General features: G+C 39.2%; 1 protein-coding gene across 2 annotated transcripts in view; it reads right to left on the bottom strand.

Annotated features, from left to right (window-relative positions):
* The window catches only part of EPB41L4B (erythrocyte membrane protein band 4.1 like 4B), a 172,392-nt gene that overhangs the window by 111,818 nt on the left and 42,186 nt on the right, over positions 1–18,388 (bottom strand). For both annotated transcript variants that reach the window (XM_040586774.1, XM_040586773.1), the window contains exon 2: positions 5,177–5,281. In XM_040586774.1, the coding sequence (XP_040442708.1) occupies positions 5,177–5,281 (105 nt within the window). The remainder of the gene's footprint in view (positions 1–5,176; positions 5,282–18,388) is intronic.

Genomic DNA, 18,388 nt, shown 5'->3' on the forward strand with positions numbered 1-18,388 from the left:
AGTTCTCTGATTACTTTAGAATAGAACAGAACAAACATTTCAGTTGGAAGGGACCTGCAATGATCATCTAGTCCAACTGCCTGACCATGCTATCAAGGGCACTGTTCAAATGCCTCTTAAACACTGACAGGCATAGGGCATTAACCACCCTCTCAGTAAAGAAATGCTTTTTAATGTCCAGTTTAAACCTCCCCTGGCACAGCTTCGAACCATTCCCATGCATCCTGCCACTGCATCCCAGGGAGAAGAGATCAGCACCTCTTTTCCACTTCCCCTCCCCAGGGAGCTGTAGGGGAACTACACTGAGGTCACTCCTTTAATTCTGTAAAGTAAACCGGAACTTCAAATGCTGGATTAACTACCATTTATTCCTGTTTAATCCCAGTATAATTTCTTTTCTTTGCCAAATGAATACCGTTTCCTATGGTATTAACTGACATAAAACAGTAGACTGGTTGGGATTCATGTGTTGAAAAACACACACCAATCAATTCCATATGAAAGAAACACCGTCTAAAAAAATAATTCTTAAAGTACTGGAAGCAGGGTGCTCTCCTGGTGATCACTCATTCGAGAAGAGGAAATAATAAGCAACTCATTGCTTCGTAAGTGGCAGCAACCAGTATCTTCTCAAAATAGTCACACAGCAAGGGAAAGATGTATTTGTGTCAAGATACAACAAATAAACTATAGCTACTACAGCAGTCTGTGTAAGGACCACAGTGACTGCCAAATGAAGACTGAAAGGGACAGTACTACAGGTTGACACAAACCATCACACACCTGACCTCTGCAAATTCCACTGCCTCTCTATTTGCTTCCTAAAAGAATGAAAAACTCTTGTCTTGGTCTATACAGCCCTCAAAGCTGACCTGAAAAGGAAAAAAACCCTTGTGTTTGATCCTTTTTGGTTAGCTTGCTTTACTGATTTAAAATGCACAAAGAATGTCTTGAATAAGCTGTTTTCCCTTATGCTTACTTATGTATTTAACTATCAGCAAGGCAAAGCCCATCCTTACTGGAAGTTTTATTTGCCCTTTGAAAAATACTGCTTAAATGCTTTCTCAAGCCTTACCTGGAGATACAGGAGGGAGAACGTGCTAAATGTTCAGGTTCAGAAAAGAAGGTGTGCTAAACAAAAGCTGGCACCTTTAAAACCTGAAGTCAATTATCCCTTCCAATACCTTCTTTCTGTCCGATTTCCTAGGCGCCTGTATCATACCAAGCTGCCATGAACCACATCATCTTCTAAAGCAGAGGATAAAAATGTAACACATGGGAGGAAGGAATAACCAAAAAACAATGAATAAACCCCCTACCTGCTAAACCACAGTTTGGGGACTTCTTTACTTTAAACGTATAAAGTTTAAAAGTAGCAAAGGAGAAATTTTCCTTTCCTCTTTTCTTCTGAAGGTCACCTTTTAAGTATTACTCAACATGATCAGTCCTTCTGTTCTGAATTCCCACAGAACAGGGAGGGGGCTGGGAGGGTATCCATGTTTTGCTATCACAGGACAGACAATTGCAACAAAGAATGCAACTGAAGAAATGGCGGTATCTATATCCTGAGAGAATCCTACAATATATTGCAGGTCATAAGAAGCTGTAAAGCACAAACCGCCTTTTTCTAATGATGATCTGGAATAAGAAACAAAGAAAGGACAAGCCTGGACAGAAGACAAATAAACATTAGCTATCAGCAGCCTAAAATTAATGTCAAATATCCAAACTAACCATAGAATATGTTGCATATGACCAGTTTCTGCAAAGAACAATAAAATACTTCCTCATGGCAACTTAACTTCGATAGTATGGTCTCACAAGATTTTATTACTGCTTTTTCCAGCCTCAACTAAAACTTTCAAGGCCTCCAGCTTTGCTTGCACCTCATAGTAAAAGTAATTAAAACCCCAGTAAGCTTTGCATTTCTTCTAAACCACTGCAGAGACCTCCTGCGTAAGACTGACACTCTTCAATCACCCCAAGCACTACTTCCCTGTTTAAGTCCTGTAACAGCTGAACAAGAAATTATTTCTTTAATTCCCCTTCCTTCCTTCACTCCTCCTCTCCCTCTCTTTCTCTCCCTTCCACAAACAGGAGGAACAGAAAAGGAGACCAGGGGTTTTGTTACAAAACAATGGAAACACTTGAAGGACCTTAGAAAGTTTCCAGACTTGCTACAGTTGTCCTAGAACAGTGGTCTCCAAACTTTTTTGACGGCACTAAAGGTAAAGAAGTTTTTGAGCACACAATATATGCATATTTATAAATAAATTATACAGATGCCCCACTGTACTACTATATTACGCACATTATAAAACAGACAGGAAAAGAGAAATTAAAAAAGGATGAGTATGATGGAAGAACCACCACTAAAATAACTGCAGAGCACAAAGTCTCAGGAATTTTGTTACTGAGTCTGGCAGAAAAAAAAGAGTTGGTCCAAAGCCATTATTAATGCAACTACAGCAAGATGCAAGTTTTATTGCTCACTATAACCTGTAAATTGTGATCAGTCAAGGTGCTGAACATGAGCAGGCAATGTATCTGTGCCGCTTTTTAAACCTCACTTAGAAAAAGGTTTTCCACTAGATCAAGTTCTTCCAAACATTAACAACACTTAACAACCCCTCTTGCCCCTGGGTATTTCACTTCTGGAGTTAATAGCAGATAACTTAAAATACAGCAGTACACAAAGTTTGCTTTAGAATAAACTACTAGGTGATTGTCTACATCCTTCTATTCACGGGTATCTTCAAAGAGCACAAGATGCAAACTGATGTTCACTGAATAGCCTTTACAGTATTTTCTGTCTTACTGCTGACACCTTGCTTTTCATAACTTTGTTTTTTGGTTGTATTGAAAATTTATTTGTTTGGGGGGTATTAAAAATAAGCTGTTCAAACACAAAGTTTTTTTCTCTTTCAAAGCACTTAAGATGTAATTCTGATTTTCCTTCCTAAACCACAGCTATCAATACTGCTTGTCCCAACTTTGGCAAAGTTACAGGACTGCCAAGAAACAAAAGCTGCTGTCCTTTGAGCGCACAGAAGCAACCTCCACTATTCAAAGACTGCTCCAGGCTCTCCTTATTTATAATGGTGGCTTAAAGATGTTTAGCACTTAACAATACATAAAAAAGAGAAAGGCTTAGAGCCTCAAGGAGTTTACACAACTTTAATCTCCCAGTCCTGCAATTGCCACTGTGTGGCTGAGCTGGCCCTAAGTAGAAGCACATGGAGGCTATGCATTAATTGCTATACAAATTAAATGAGTGGGTCACAAGTTCAAAACAGACCAAGGAAGGCTGTTAAAGCATGGAACCTTTTTGCACAGGGTGCTGAGGAAGATAATAAACTTGTGCCTTGAAGCTCTCTTAGGCTCTACTTTCTGCCCAACTTGAGCCAGACCAAAAAAAACCCCAGAGAAAACACAAACGGATGAGAGCTTTCAGCCTGGCACTCCCGTGAAAGTGAAGAACTCTGCCCTCAACACTCCTCTACAATCCAGGAAACAATAACCCTGCTACCAAAGGCCTGCAACCAGGGTTGGCTTTTTTAGGCGCCCCAGAGTCTATTCATAGCCCTTAACATCTACAGTTAGAAGGATATGATTTACTTTCCCCTCTAATACAGAGGGAAGAAATAGCACAAAAAGCTAAAATACTTGCACATATAGGCACATTTTTTTCCCAAACTCCAGGGACAGAGCTATCTACAGAAAACATACTTGCTCAAATCTCTGCTTCATCTTTCTTAACATTCAAAAGAGCCCTTCCATTTTGCAAAGATGAAAGAAAATGAGCATTTTCTGGTTCCTCAGCCAGGTCTTCTGCTTCTATCTTTTCTCTTTCTTGCTAGGAAAGGAGGTTTCACCCTCCCCTTCTGCTTCCCTTCTTTCAGAACATTACAGATTGGTAACTATTCCTAGTTACCAAGATCCCAATTAGGTGATTTGACAATCAGTGACAACAGAATATGTTTTTCTTATTATAAGCAGGCTCTGCCCTATTAGCAGTGTCTTTATGATCAGGTCCATCAGAGGACACCCAATGTATGTAGTATAAATTTTATCAGGAACACTCACACATAACTTCCTAAAAACGCCAAACCGATTACAGATATACTTCATTTAAACATCAGTTCCCAGTGATAAATACATACCCTTAAATTAACTGGGATATCAGAACAATGTTTAAATAGATTATACCAGTTTTCCTTAAAAGGATAGATTCCCTTTCTCAATATCAAGTCATTATAATATCTGGACAGGTTTCGTGTTTGTTGTTTGAAGCTATTGGTAAAACACAGATGATAGTGCAGCTGGTAAAACACTGATCTGACCTATTGACATTGACCCAAGCTTGCTAGTGAATAAAGCTGAGAATTCGGAGATGATAGTTAGTACCCACATTTGACAAAGTATCAATATTGTGGGTATATTTTGACATTATTTTATTTTAATAGCACACAATACATCTGTCTTCTGTTCCTTTATGGAAAAAACATTTACATACTGACCAGACAGCCTAAAAGCAAACACTTGTTTTCCAAATCTGCATATTCTCTATTCACAACCCAGGTTGCTGCCATATCAACACCTCAGCACATAAGGTGAACGAAGAAAAAGATTAAGTATATAGCAATATGGTTTAACCACAAGGTTGCAGTCTTTTAACCCTATCTTATTAAAGTATCTGTCTACTTGCATCTGTAAATACAATCCCTCCGCTTTTGATTTTCTTTTACCTGTAGATGCTGGAAGGCCTTGGATAGGGGAAGAAAATGATTTTTTTTCTCTATTGCAAACGAAACTAAAAATCTACAGAGCAACACAATCTGTGCATGGAACAGCAAAGATAGGAATTGGAAGAAATGCTTGCTTGCAAGAGATTTAACCCACTTTTAATACCATGAACCTAATAAACATAAAGCACATTTTTCTTTACCCACAATTATTGCTTTTTCACTTATATGTGATCAATTCATGTGCATATCATATAAAATAACACATGACTCATTTATAGCATTTGGCATATGTGCAAGTACCAAACAGATCAGTTGTTTCAGCCATATGTCCCATAATGCCTACATCTCTCCCTGAAACTGCACCAGTAATTTATAACAGGCAACACAAACTACTGCAAAACATAACAATTAACTGAAGTTATACTTACTGTAACCTGGGAAGCATCCATGAATTGTAGGCCAAAGTAATCAGTTTCCACAAGGTCCAAATGATACACAATCTGGTCAAACAACTCCTGTCCCTTTGCATTTTTCTGTAACAGAAAAGAAAGTGGTTTGTTTCTTTTGGGGTTTTTTTGTTTGTTTGTTTTTTTTAATGGGTGGGCGTGGATTAGTTTGCTTGGGTAGGTTTCTTTTTAATTTCAAATGGGGGAGAGGATATGTACAATAGAAAATAATACCTAAATAGTAATTCTATTTATTCTAAAGGATTGCATTGACTTTCCTTTTTATTTTCTTCAAGAAAGACACAGTGACATGTTTTTTCTTGTCTGCAGCTATTCAAACAGCATCAGACTTCATTCTCAAAGAAAATTTTCAAATTTCACTGTAACTCAAAATGGAGGAAAGAAAGGAACGGCTTGTGTCCTGTAAGTGTCTTAAGTCACAGACCAAACATTTTAAAGCCAGGAAGCCAAATCCTCTCATAAAACCTCGCTTGACACACTGCCTGAAATCTGCTGACAGTTATCACGTATCGACTGCAGTCATGCAGTGCCATACCACTACTTGAGCTGCAAAATAAATTCCGGACAGCTTGAAAACTTGAAGAGTACTGCAAGGAAAATTAATGGTATTTGATAAGAATCCTTCAGTAATGTAGCTAACTCCTATCACAGTTAGTCTTTAAAAAGAGAAACAAAAAAGGCCAAAATACCTCATTTACTTGCCATGCCACCTGAAACACATAGGCATGGAAACAAAACTAGCCCCAGTCATGGGCTTTGGGTAATAGTAGAAAAGTTAACTGATCTTAAAGCTAGGTGGCATTCACCTCTGTACTTGTTCTGAGGTTAAAACAAGAATTTAGATACCCAGTGCTTCAGCTTCAAGCACTAGAAACCAGCACAACTTTATACAGGAAAGTACAGAACTGGAACCACTTTTGTGCTTGTTGTCCTCTCATACAACTTTGAGGATTTTTTATTATTATTTTTATTTTTTAAAGCTCTAACATATTAGGCATTCCCACTGCATCCCAAAATGTGGCAAGATTCACTGATTTCAGCCAAAAGAGCGCTACAGAGTCTAGTTTGTAAAAGGAACTGGAAGAAAGAAAGAAGAAAGAAGGCCTTTCGTTCGGCCTTCTGCATAATAACAGCATTAATCCTAACATACAGAACTCCTGTCCAGGATTCAAAGCTGTCTAAAATCTGTCTTTTCCCCACAACAGACAAGATGAAGAGTTTCATCTCTATTTTTCCAAGAGGGTCAAGCAAGCTTAGGTGTAGGTAACAAATTTTGAGTTTTTTAAGGGTTGGGTGTGGGTGGGTGTAGTAAGGTTGTTGTTGTTGTTGTGTTTTTTTAATAACAAAGCAGAAGCACTGAATCTTACCAAATTTCAGGAACAGCATTAGGAGTTCCATTAAAACAAGCTTCAAAAACTTAAAACAAGCATTACATTGTCATTGTAAGATACTACTTTGTATTTTTGGGAGGCAGGGAGTGAATAATAGGCATTCTTAACCAAAGCTCAATGCGCAATTGAAGGCATATGAGAAGACAACAGCTTCTTAAAGCAGCACATTGCTAAGAAACCATCATCTCTGGTTTACAGCAAGTATTATACATCTACACAGAAAGTTTGTTAACAAGTACACAAAACATTTTCTCCTATGTAGTAAATTCTTGTTAACAGAAGTCAAACCAAAGTAAAACAGAATTTAAACTGCTCAAATGAGGAAGAAAGCCCTCCAACACAGTAAAAAAAGAAATGCCAAGACATGAGGAATTCACGGAACTAGGAAAAACTGATTTGGTGCCCTATGATCATTCTGTTCCTGGTTGCTTGCTTTATGGCATTGACTACCAGTATGTTTAACTTCAACTGCCACACACCCAATAGAAATCAGAGAGCACACTCCACCTTCTGTACCCAAATAGTAGTTAATGTTCAACGTATGTGTTACATGGAGAATAGCTCTCCACTGCACAGCCAGACGATAAAATGTAGTTTTAAATACATAGCTTACAGGAGATTGTAACATTTAATTTGTCACTAAATAAGCCTTCCTGGCAACTCATACCACTTGAATGAGAAAGCTGCTGCAGCCAACCAACTGCTGACAAAAAAGTTTCTTGAGGTGTTACACTAAAGGGGGAGATAAAAGTGACTAACTCCTTTCCTCTGCTAACAGTATAGGGTGATCTGTTCTCCTTTACTCTGCTTCTTCACTGCCTGACAATCTAGGCAGTCAGACCGCTGACTGATAACTCCGTACTTGTGCATTGAATGAATTGGCTGGTATAGGCAAAGTAGAAGGGTTTCTCCTCAGGAATTACATATGCATTAAAGTTGCCTCTAATGGAGAAAACATCCGTATTACGAGAAACTTCGTATTTTCAGGGTCTTTTCCTCCTCCCCTCCTTCTAGATAACACAGAAGCTAAAAAAATGCTTCCTCTTTCAAAACCTGGTAACACATAAAGAATATGAAACTGATTTCATAAAAGACAATTTTTTATAGTAGATATAATCAGTTGGACTTTAACAAATCACACTTTCTCTAAAGGCCTTCGACTTGTGCATATTTTTTTAAGATACATCTAAAAAACCTCAACCTGAAACTAACAATATTTTACAGTTCTACCTTTCTAGACAGATGGTTCAGAACTGTCAGATGTAAAAGACTTGCATAACTTACATCTCAAAAAAGGGACTATATGGCAGCAAACAATATACATATACTATTATATACAGTTACTACTTTGTTGTTCTGAAAGTTACTATAATTGGAAACTGATATATGGAAAGCTGCAAAACATTGCTTGGTTTTGTGGTTGGTTTGTTGGGGTTTTTTGTCTTTGCTTTTTTTTTTTTTTTTTTTTTCTTTTAAAAAAGGCAACAATTAAACCACTGCCAGTATCTGGAGGAGTGTTCCTTGGAACCTAAGAGAATTTGTGTGAGCACCATGAAACCTCACAGCCAAACACTGGAGGGGCATTTAAAACGTCCAGCTTACAAAACTACAGCAGCAACACAAGGTAAAATTGAACTAGCATGAGGTAGTCCTTGTGTTCCTTTTTGCCTCCTTGTCCTAGAAGAAACATACAAAGACTGAATTACACTTGCAGGTTGGGAAGCTCCATGATAACGGCATGATGATGAGGGACTACTAAGAGAAAGAAAGGGGCGGGTGGGGGGGAAGCTTTTCTTATGTCAGTCAGCCCTTTGTATCCTGGCAGTTTGTCATCATATTTTCTTTGGGACCATGAATCATGGCATCAAAGAAAATTCTTATATGAGGACTTATTGCTGGGTCTCCCTATAGCAGGACTCAAACTGGTATAGGTATAAAGCACCTTGTAGAGCCACAGCGACAGCTGCATGGCCCATGTTTCATATAGGCTAGATTTTTAGCTGCCAAAGGCTTCCAGTCTCAGGGAATCTATGGACATTCTCATCAGCTAAAGCCTGACAAAATGAAGATTATCTTCTCCAATTAGAGACTCTTCCAGAACCGACATTTGAATAGGCAAGAGGTTTTAATGTGCTTTTGGTGAACACGAAGGAAAAGGCAAATTCATCAGCCAGGGACATTTTACACCAACTGGCTCTGTCTAAACAGGCTGATCAGTGTTGACTTTAGCTATTCCAGAGTTGTTTGAAAGGTTTTTGCCAAAGGGCATGAAAAGGGGATATACAAGCCAGAAAAGTCCCATTTTAGTGCAAATACAGTGCAAGAATGCCATCGATCACTCTCAGAGCACACTGCAAAGCTGAAGAGCTTCTGTACACACCTTCCCCAAACCGGAGCACAATGCGCAGTACGTAACATCCCAGCACAGTGTGCTACATGAATCCAACTGGAGTGCTTGAAACTGAGTCATATTAGGGAGCTCAGGTTAGAGCATTACAAACAAACAATTAACAGATTTCAGAAATCTGAAGTTGTGCTTGGGAAAACAACTTGTCAAATAGGCCAGAAGACATGAAATAGCCTGCAAGTTGACAGAATCGTAACAAAAAAAGGAAAATAAACAACTACCAAGAAAAAAAGTTAAATCCAATTAACTGTAATGTGTCCCAAACTGAATAGTTAGGAGTAGCAGAAATGAGTAGGTAGGGTAGATTTAGTTTCTTTTTCTAAAGGAAAGCACAGGATTATGTATTCTGCAAGACATAAAATGTTTCTGCAGAGTGAGCTATGATCTCATGGTCACAGACACCAGGTTTAGCTTCTAGTAAGTTAGTAAACGAACATTTTTAGCTACCAATTCTCTGTTCCAGAGGCCTGATACTGCTCTGCTTTGACAGCATCAGCATTTCCTCGCCTTGACACTTCCTAGAACAGGGTAGCCCAGTAATGTTCTGCTCAGTCCTCTTACACCTGAACTGCTATTAACTAGTTTTTCAAACCTACAACTAAGGCTGTCTCTGCTGGCCATATTGCTTAGTAATGAGAATTTGCTTTGCCTTTTTACAGTCACTGGCAATGTTGTTTCCCTGCATTTCAGACATACTCCAGGCTAAACATGCATAAAGCCATCTGGGCTTCTAATTAGCCTCGACTCCTGGTGCTCATTATCATCTGTCCTCTAACCTGCTTTTCTTGTAGATAGTCAAGCCCTCAGTTTCTCACGCACATTCACTTTTACTGTAACAAAGCCATATTTGCAAAATTTTAAGCACAGAAATGCAACTATCTCTATATTCTTATAAATCTGTTCATTAGGTCCCTTGTGAAGAGGGTGGGACAGACACCACCCTCTGCACCCTCTAAACTTGGTCGTGGGAGGGTATGTGATTACAGTGAAGTCATCCTTTGGATCATGACTCTTGCAAGCATGTCAGAGCTAGCTCTTAAGTAAAAAGCACTGCCTGTTACATAGCACAATTGCTGTGAAATCTAACAGCTTCAGCCAAGTACACATTTGAGGCCATGGCTGGGCTTGCAAAAGCTGCACTGAAAACCACGCTATCCATCCCAGCAATGCTGCTATAGGTAGTATTGTCAAAGATGGTTAACATATTTTCAAGTTCCATTTTCCATGCCACCATCCAAAGATAACACTCTGCAGAGGGCATGCTGCTCTCTGCAAACTAGCCATGACCTTGGTGCCTGTCCCACCCTCCTCCCAAGGGACCTCACAAACAGATTCATAAGAATGTGGAAAGAGTTGCATTTTTGTGCTTGAAATTATGCAAATATTACTTCCTTTCCATATACAATAAATTAAATGTTAAGACTAAAAGAAAAGCAAGTTATTTCCCAACACATCATATTTCCATGAGGGTGGCTAACTTGCTCAAGCTACATGAAGATGTTAGGTTATCTTCTTACCAGTCAACCACTGACTCAAGTTTTCAGTTCTGGCTCTAAGCTCACTTGAAAACGTGACAGTGCAAATAACCATTAAGCCTCTCACACCCTGTCATGGCACAACAGCAGCACTGCTTCAGAGCCTGCTAACTGCATGCAAATTTTGTTACGAATGTAGCACAGGCCATAGAAACAAGCATTCTTGAATGTGGCCAGAAGAAAATGCAACTGATGACACGTGAACTTTCAGCAGAAGGAGAACAAAATTCATTCTAGCCCCTTTGAGAAATTAGCTAAAAACAAAAGCCAAAATCACCTTAACCTACTGTTGCAAAAAAAAAAAAAAAAAACAACAACTAAACAAACAAATGCAAAACAAAAAATTCCAAACGCATATACACCACCAAAACCACAGCCCTTCAACAGAAAACAAAAAAATCCCCTGAATGGCATTTACTTGTCATGACTCTGAAAGTACAAACATTTTGCTCCCACTCATTTTTGTCAAGGCCTCAAACTAAAATCGCCATTTCCTGAGCAAAAGCAGCTTATAAGCAAAGTTAAGGAACCCCTCAAAAAATGACAAAGCACAAAAAACTTCTAACCAGCAAACCAATCCATTTCCTTCAAATTACTCTCAAAGCCTATGATAAAACTAGGACTCTCACAAGTCACATCCCGTCGAGGGGATAGGGGGAACCTCAAATAAAGCAGTAGCACACTACTATTTAAATATATTCTCTCTGCAGGCAGATTGGCACGTAACAGCAGAAGTGAGCTGGGTTTCTGTGACTAAGATGCCAGTAAGAATTTGCAGATAGATATTAAGAAAAATAAATAAACCCCCAAACAGTGGCTATAGTAAACAGCTCACTATTGCTGCACAGCAGCATTTCTCAACAGCACTCAAACTCTCATCTCTCCACCAGTTATTGGCAAGAAGAATCAATGTTCACTCCCTGCTAAAGAAGATGGAAATAGGGATTAATGACTGCAAAAGACAAGTAGCATCTCTGCTGCTTTTCACAGGACAGCAAGGACTGAGGATTGAGACTATAGAACCGGTATGGAGAAGTAGTCTAAAAGAGAACAAACAAATAGGTCACCGTATTTTATATGTACTACACAAGGCGCTACATAAACCCAAATGGCACTGGCTTTCTAGTCAGATCACAACCATGCCAGCACGACATTGGTAAAGTCTCTCACATCATCCTAAGCTTTCTACCTGCTATGTAAGGGCAGTCACTTCTGAATAAAACCCCCAAAATTAATAATAAAACCAAGAAGTCCAAACCACAAATAATTATGTTATTTGGGGAAGAATAATAAGCTATTTTCAAACTCTGCAATAAAAATGAAGAAAAGATTTTTAATTATTCATAAAGTATAAACTCATTGAGATGAATCAAAGTTTGGAACGGCAGCACAGCATCGCAGAACTTACACAGAAAATATAGCAGAGAAGGAACTACCTTACATGCACAACAACCACTAAAGACCCCAAAATAATTCCAAGTAACCGGTTGGAAAGATATCGTATGTACAGCAACATTTAAAATACAATACAGATTCAAGTAAGTCAGGTGAAATTTGAAGAGTGAGTATAGGGATGCCTTTGCTAGTTCACTCACCCCTGCTATAAGTCACTTCCTTCCCTGCCTCTGAACGGGCAAGTACCTGTGGACCAGTTGTGTAAAATGATCTGCACAATGCTAACTTTTTTTGAAAGTTGGTTTTGCACAGTTGTTTTCAATGTATGTACTTTCACTAACCAAGCTTTATAGTACAGCCCTTCAAAAACTAATTGTAGTAGCACACCTAGAACCTCAGAAGTCCATTTTGTTGGTGAAAAAAAGAGCACAAAACTATCACATCTCAAGACCTACAGCATGTGGAAGGAAGAATTTCACCACTTGCTTAAGTTTTTTTCAGGGGCTGCCCCAGGCTGGTTACAGATGGTTCCAGCATCTCCACGATGGACCCACTGGCTGGTGCTGGTGGTGGGAAGGAAGCGGGTACAAAAGTCATGAGTGAAGGAGCTGGATTTGAGCCTGGGAAAAAGCTGTCTTTATCTTGACCCATGACCATTCTTGTTTCTGTTTTTCCTTTATATTTTCTTCCCCCATCCTGCACATGGAGGGACTGGATGGGAGCCTGGCTGTTGGCTATGGCTAACCCACCACAGCAGGGAAACCCTTATGCAGGGCAATTTTCCATTTTGATCATGTCAGCAGTCATCTCAAGGGCATGCTGTCTTTGAAGAGCTTTCAATCTCTCCAAAAGCCAATGGAGGACACGCAGATGGATGTCCTGTAAGTGCAAATACTATTGGCAACATCAATATCAGCACTGACATTTTTATTTTATTGGACTCAGATGAAGGTTAGAGTTTCTGTTTACTGTCCTTATCACTTACATGTGCTACTGGCAACACAGACCTCTTCCATGACAAAAGCACTGTCAACACTTCTAAACGGAATCCTCAAGCAATGGATAAAAACTATGATCAGCCACAGAACAATGCAGTAAAAGAACCCTTATTTTTATCCTTATGTTCTAGAAGTGGGTCTAGACTACTGTTATTTCAGATACAGACAGGTTACTCCAACATATTTCTACACTCAGAGGCACAATGAAAATACAGTTATTTGTATGGAGAGAAGATTCTTTTTCACCCCTAGCCTGTCAGCTCCCTCTCCTGACCTGCCTGAAATATTACATGCCCCTCAGGTTCAAGCACACAGCTGAGGAAACAGAAAGTAGTTAGGATGCAGAGAACAAAAACCTATGCTGAGACTTTTTGACCTACACAAGTTCACCTGAAATACAATTTACAGTTCTACATCCCCAGAGGAAGAGGCACAACTTGTTAAAGCTAAGCCATGGGTGCTGAAGTGGCAGCCACCTCTAAGAGACAATACTATCAAACAGATAACACACAACATTATGCTTCCCTTGCATGACTTGCCCATTGTTCTCCTGCACAAATCATGCTGGCATACAGGTGCCATATTGTTGGAAAGCTAGAGAAGATTCTAGGTAATGACTTCAAATTGCATTTGAGAAATAACAGAAAACACTGGCATAAGCTAAGTTGACCTAAAACACAAGGAGAAAAAGGCAAATGCTACCAAAAGAAAATCCCAGGAGAGTTTAGCAAAGACTCTCTGCTTCCCTATGCTAATGGTAGTAGCCAAGTTTCAAAAGATCTTTGCTTTTTTGTATGTCTGCATTTGAATGCTCCATGAGTAGAAACGGCTTTAAATAGATACAAAGTACAAACAGAATTCTCCATAGAGACAAGTCTTTCAGATACATTTTGCACCTATGTGTGCCTGACTCAACACTTTCCAATTTTTTTAACTTGTTTTTAAATAGGATGCTTATGACTGTCTACAATAAAACACTGTACCGATAAGGCTCTACTAGGAACCTTCCTCTAGCACAGACTCAGCTAAGACCAGCTAGTAATGCCCAGTCACACATACACGCAATATAAGCCAGAGTACTTTACACAAAGGAGGCGCGCAGGGTCCCTGCTGTCCCAGGCAGCCAAATCACAGGTTCTGTTTCTGACTCTCACCCAAGAGATTTGCCCGTGCAGCTGTACAGCCTAGGAAAGAACTGCCTACAGGGGGAAGTTACATCGTTACTAATTTAGGCTAACAAGGCTTTCAAACCCCCTCCCCACACAAACATTCACTTAGGGGCCACACTGTACGGCCTGGCATGGGGCCTGGCATGCCAAAAGCTGTTTCTCAAGCACTGGGTATCAAGGCAAAGGAGGAGGCCGCAAAGCTGTGTTGTGGCTGGAAGGCAAAAACCTAGAAGGGCTGCTCTAAGAACCAGTATCTTATACAATGTCCTACAGATCATCGCTTTGAGTGTATAGAACAGGATCCCCACTACCACCACCTGTTGATCCGTAAAAACAAAAAGGTACAGATTCCTTTAGAATATCACATCGTGTATGCTCCAGGAATTCACTTTTATCTATGTCTGCATAAAACTAAAATTTCCTTAGAACCACTCCTCTCCCCCAGCATAATACTGCATACTGTTTATGTTCACGTAATTCACATGCAATTCTTTCTATGTCTGGTTTTGGTTTTGGGGGGTGTTTTTGAGGGTTTTTTGTTTGTTTGGTTGGTTTGTTGTTTTTTTTTATTTAAATAATACATTCTATTTGTGGCACTTTTCATAGCAGAAAATTAGTTCCACATGCATGCCAACATTAGCATTAATTACCTATTCCCTCATCTGGCACAAAGTCTTACAAAATGTTAAATCTTCCATATAAATCATATTAATTATTGATCACCCTGACAGATACAGCTGGTAAACGAAGTTCAAAGATGTAAAACAGAAGCAGTAACCTCAACAGGAGTTTAGAACTTGAGGACAAAGAAGGTGGTCCTTCCTCAGAAGCTCTATGGATTTAAAATGCAAAGACAAACTCTTTCAGAAGTTACCTATTTATTCAGACAGCCAACAGACTTCAGCACTCTTCACTCTGTACTTTCATACATTAAGTCACAACACCTCTCCAAAGAATCAACTCCAATTATTTCCTTCTCTCTGATGAGAACCATAAACCCAGAGATTCAGAAAAGTCAGTAGTACCTCTCAAACTGCAGGTTTATAATCAGCAGTTTAAAAACCACAGGAACACCAGGGAAGTTTGCCACTAAAAGTATTCTACTTAGTGGACAGCAAGGAAGTCGTGATTCTTTCTAAACACAAATATAATTAGCCAAGTATATGCAATTAAGGAAGATTGCTACAAATTACCTTTCTTCTAGAAAGGCAGAAGATGCAATAGGAAGAGTCATGTGTTTTTTATATATTACAAAAACCCCCTCACTGGTATAACTAAAAATTCAGAGTAAACAATAGTTCAAACTTGCAGAAATCACCTTTCAAATGATGCCACCACTCAGTGAAAAAAAAAACCTAGCCAGACCAAGGTTTATTATCTTGAAAAGAAGTCCAGCACTCTAATCTTCTCACTGCTTCAAAGGAATTGTATGAGACACAAGAAATTTTCACTATGAATTTAACGTCTTGCTTTTTATAAATATTCAGTTCTGAAGGAGAAATGAATACCTCACAGCACTGGAACAGTAGGCATGGCAGCACAACGTTCTGTTTATCTTTATTTTGACAAATGAGCAAGAACTGATGTGCTTTTTTTTTTTTTTTAATTAAGGAAAAAACACATTTCTGTTAGAAGTTCTGAGTATCAACATGAGGATCAGAAAGATTGGGTTATAGCTAAAATTGATTTCTTTTATTTCATATCAACCAACAGATCAACTAATCAAGCCAGAGGCCACGAAGACAAAAGCAGTGATTATTAACAAAACCTCTAACCCCACAGTTAGTATGCAGAAAAGTACAGTATTGATCAGAACCTGGAAAAAGTGGCTTTTTCAAAAAAGGCAGGAGAAAAAACCACAAATCTGAGCAAGTGTCAGACTTCTCCTGTCAGGTTCCCTGCAAGCTACAACTTTTCGCTGCCTGCTTAGAGGGAATTATCATATGCAAGTACTTCCTTTGGATGTAATTTGAAAGATTGTTCTTCAGAACTTTTTAGGCAAAAATACAGATGAAAAGGAAAATACATGATCAAAGGTACATGATACACGTACATACATTCCAGAGTATAGATAGATTACCTATAGTTAGAAGGCTACCCTGCATATGGTTTGATTCGAAAGTCCATTTGATGAACAATGCAGTTTTTAGTAATTTAGGAAGGTTTGAGTTTTGTCTTTCACTTTGAGGTTTGGCTGCCCTGCCTGTCTCCATGCCGTTAATGGATGTCAGCTATTTACATGTCAAGGGAAACAAAACAGAATCCAAAAGACTATAGTGGAAATTAAACCCAAGCACCATAAAGGAGTAAAAAAATAAAGTATCAGCTTTTCAGCTTGCTTATTTTACCTGTGTATTAACACCACCTCAGCAGGAGTTTATATTCTCGATTCAGAGCACCACACAAACAAGAAAACTTTGCTATTGCCATAGTGATTGCAGAGATTTAGTAGAACTCATTAAGCTGGCAACACTCCCAGTTTACAGGTTAATGGGGCATTCCTTGTGGCTGGCTCTTTCCACCTGGGCATTTTACCTCAACATAAGTTTTTCTATGCTTGACAACTTCTGCAAAAATCTTTTTCTCAGTGTCTAGACCTCAAGACAGATCATAACAAACACACCAAATTGGCCAGTCACACATGGTTCAACTGCTACCATCTCAGTTGTTTAAATTCATAACCTGGTCTTCTAGTCAAACCTTTTTTTCCCCTCCTTAAATTCAGGGTAACAAATGACAAGAATTCCTTACTCACAGAATATCAGATCATGCTAGCATGGTCAAGTCTGTACCAAAAAGCCACTGTAACATGAAGCCACACCACAGCACAGCTTTCAGCTGAAGGGATGAACTAGTTAAAAATGAAATCACTCTGTGGCAGCCCCAACAAAGGCTGTACCACCAGTTCTTGCAGTTGCAAGAGAGCCTCCAAGCAGATACTAACAAAAACTTTTGTTTTTAAAGCAGACAAACAAAATCCCTAAGCGGCTCTTTGTCTCAGAATAATTCTGTTTCACAATGGAAGCGAGCACTGGATCAGAGAATTCCCACAAACTCACAATACTTCAATATTCAATATTCAATTAAATTGAAACCACAATTAACATCAAGTGCTCTGACTGTCTGAAAAGTGATGAAGTCACTAAAGGATCAGGTTTTACTGTCCTAATTCCTTGTTCTATCACTAATCATAGAATCATAGGATAAGAGGTTGGAAGGGACCTCAAGGATCATATGGTCCAACCTTTCTTGGCAAAGACACTGTCTCGACAAGATGGCCCAGAGCCCTGTCCAGCCGAATCTCAAAAGCATCCAGTGTTGGGGAATCCACCACTTCCCTGGGGAAGATGAATAGAAGCAATGTTTCTCATTTCCAGACTCGCAGACTGGGACAACAGAGCCAAGAGCAAATTCAAGTTCTTCTGTTGGAGTAAAGTTATACAAGCCAAACTTTGACTGTAGTGACAATTTTGCTGTCTAATCGCTTTTAAATAACACTGACAACTCAGCTGACTTCAAAGTCATACACGTGCAGCCAGCAGAGCCTTCAACTGCAACTGAATACAACATTGTACCAATGACGCAGGAAGAACAAGTGTCAACTCACTTGTTCAGCTGTGTCGATTCAGAAAAAGACAGCATATGATGAAGTTTATTCAGGCTGAGCAACAAAGCACATAAGACGATACAGCCAGAGAATCTAAGAGAGACTCAGTTTTTCATCTCACTGTATAGAAAATACCATATGTTGGGGGAAAACAAGTAATTCAGATGAAGAGAGTGATAAACTGAATGCTCAATCACTCACCAGTCATGCACACTGAAGATCTTAAATTATGGCCTCCTTTTAAATCTTGGATGAAAGACCAGAAAAAGTTGTTTATCTTGACTGTTGAGTATTCAGCATGGTCTCCCACAACATCCTTGCATCCAAGCTGGGATATTATAGTCTAGATAGGTGGATTACTGGACAGCTGGATTACTGGGCTCACAGAGTAGTGATTATTGGATTTTACACTATGTGGGAACCAGGGGAATTCCTTAGGGATCTACCCTGGAACCTATCTTGTTTAATACCTTCATCTACCCTCTGGAGGCAGAGATGGAACACAACTTCACTGACTTCTTGGAAGACACTAAGCTGGGGTGTGCAGGTGACTTGTGTGAAGGCAGTACACAAGGATGCTGACAACCTAGGGATCAGGAAAGGGTTGCAATGGTGTTATGAGGCTGAACCATATGCCCCATCGGGTCAAGACAAGTACTGGAAGATAGTTA

Source organism: Falco naumanni, chromosome 3 (assembly GCF_017639655.2).
Source record: "Falco naumanni isolate bFalNau1 chromosome 3, bFalNau1.pat, whole genome shotgun sequence".
Taxonomy (NCBI): domain Eukaryota; kingdom Metazoa; phylum Chordata; class Aves; order Falconiformes; family Falconidae; genus Falco; species Falco naumanni.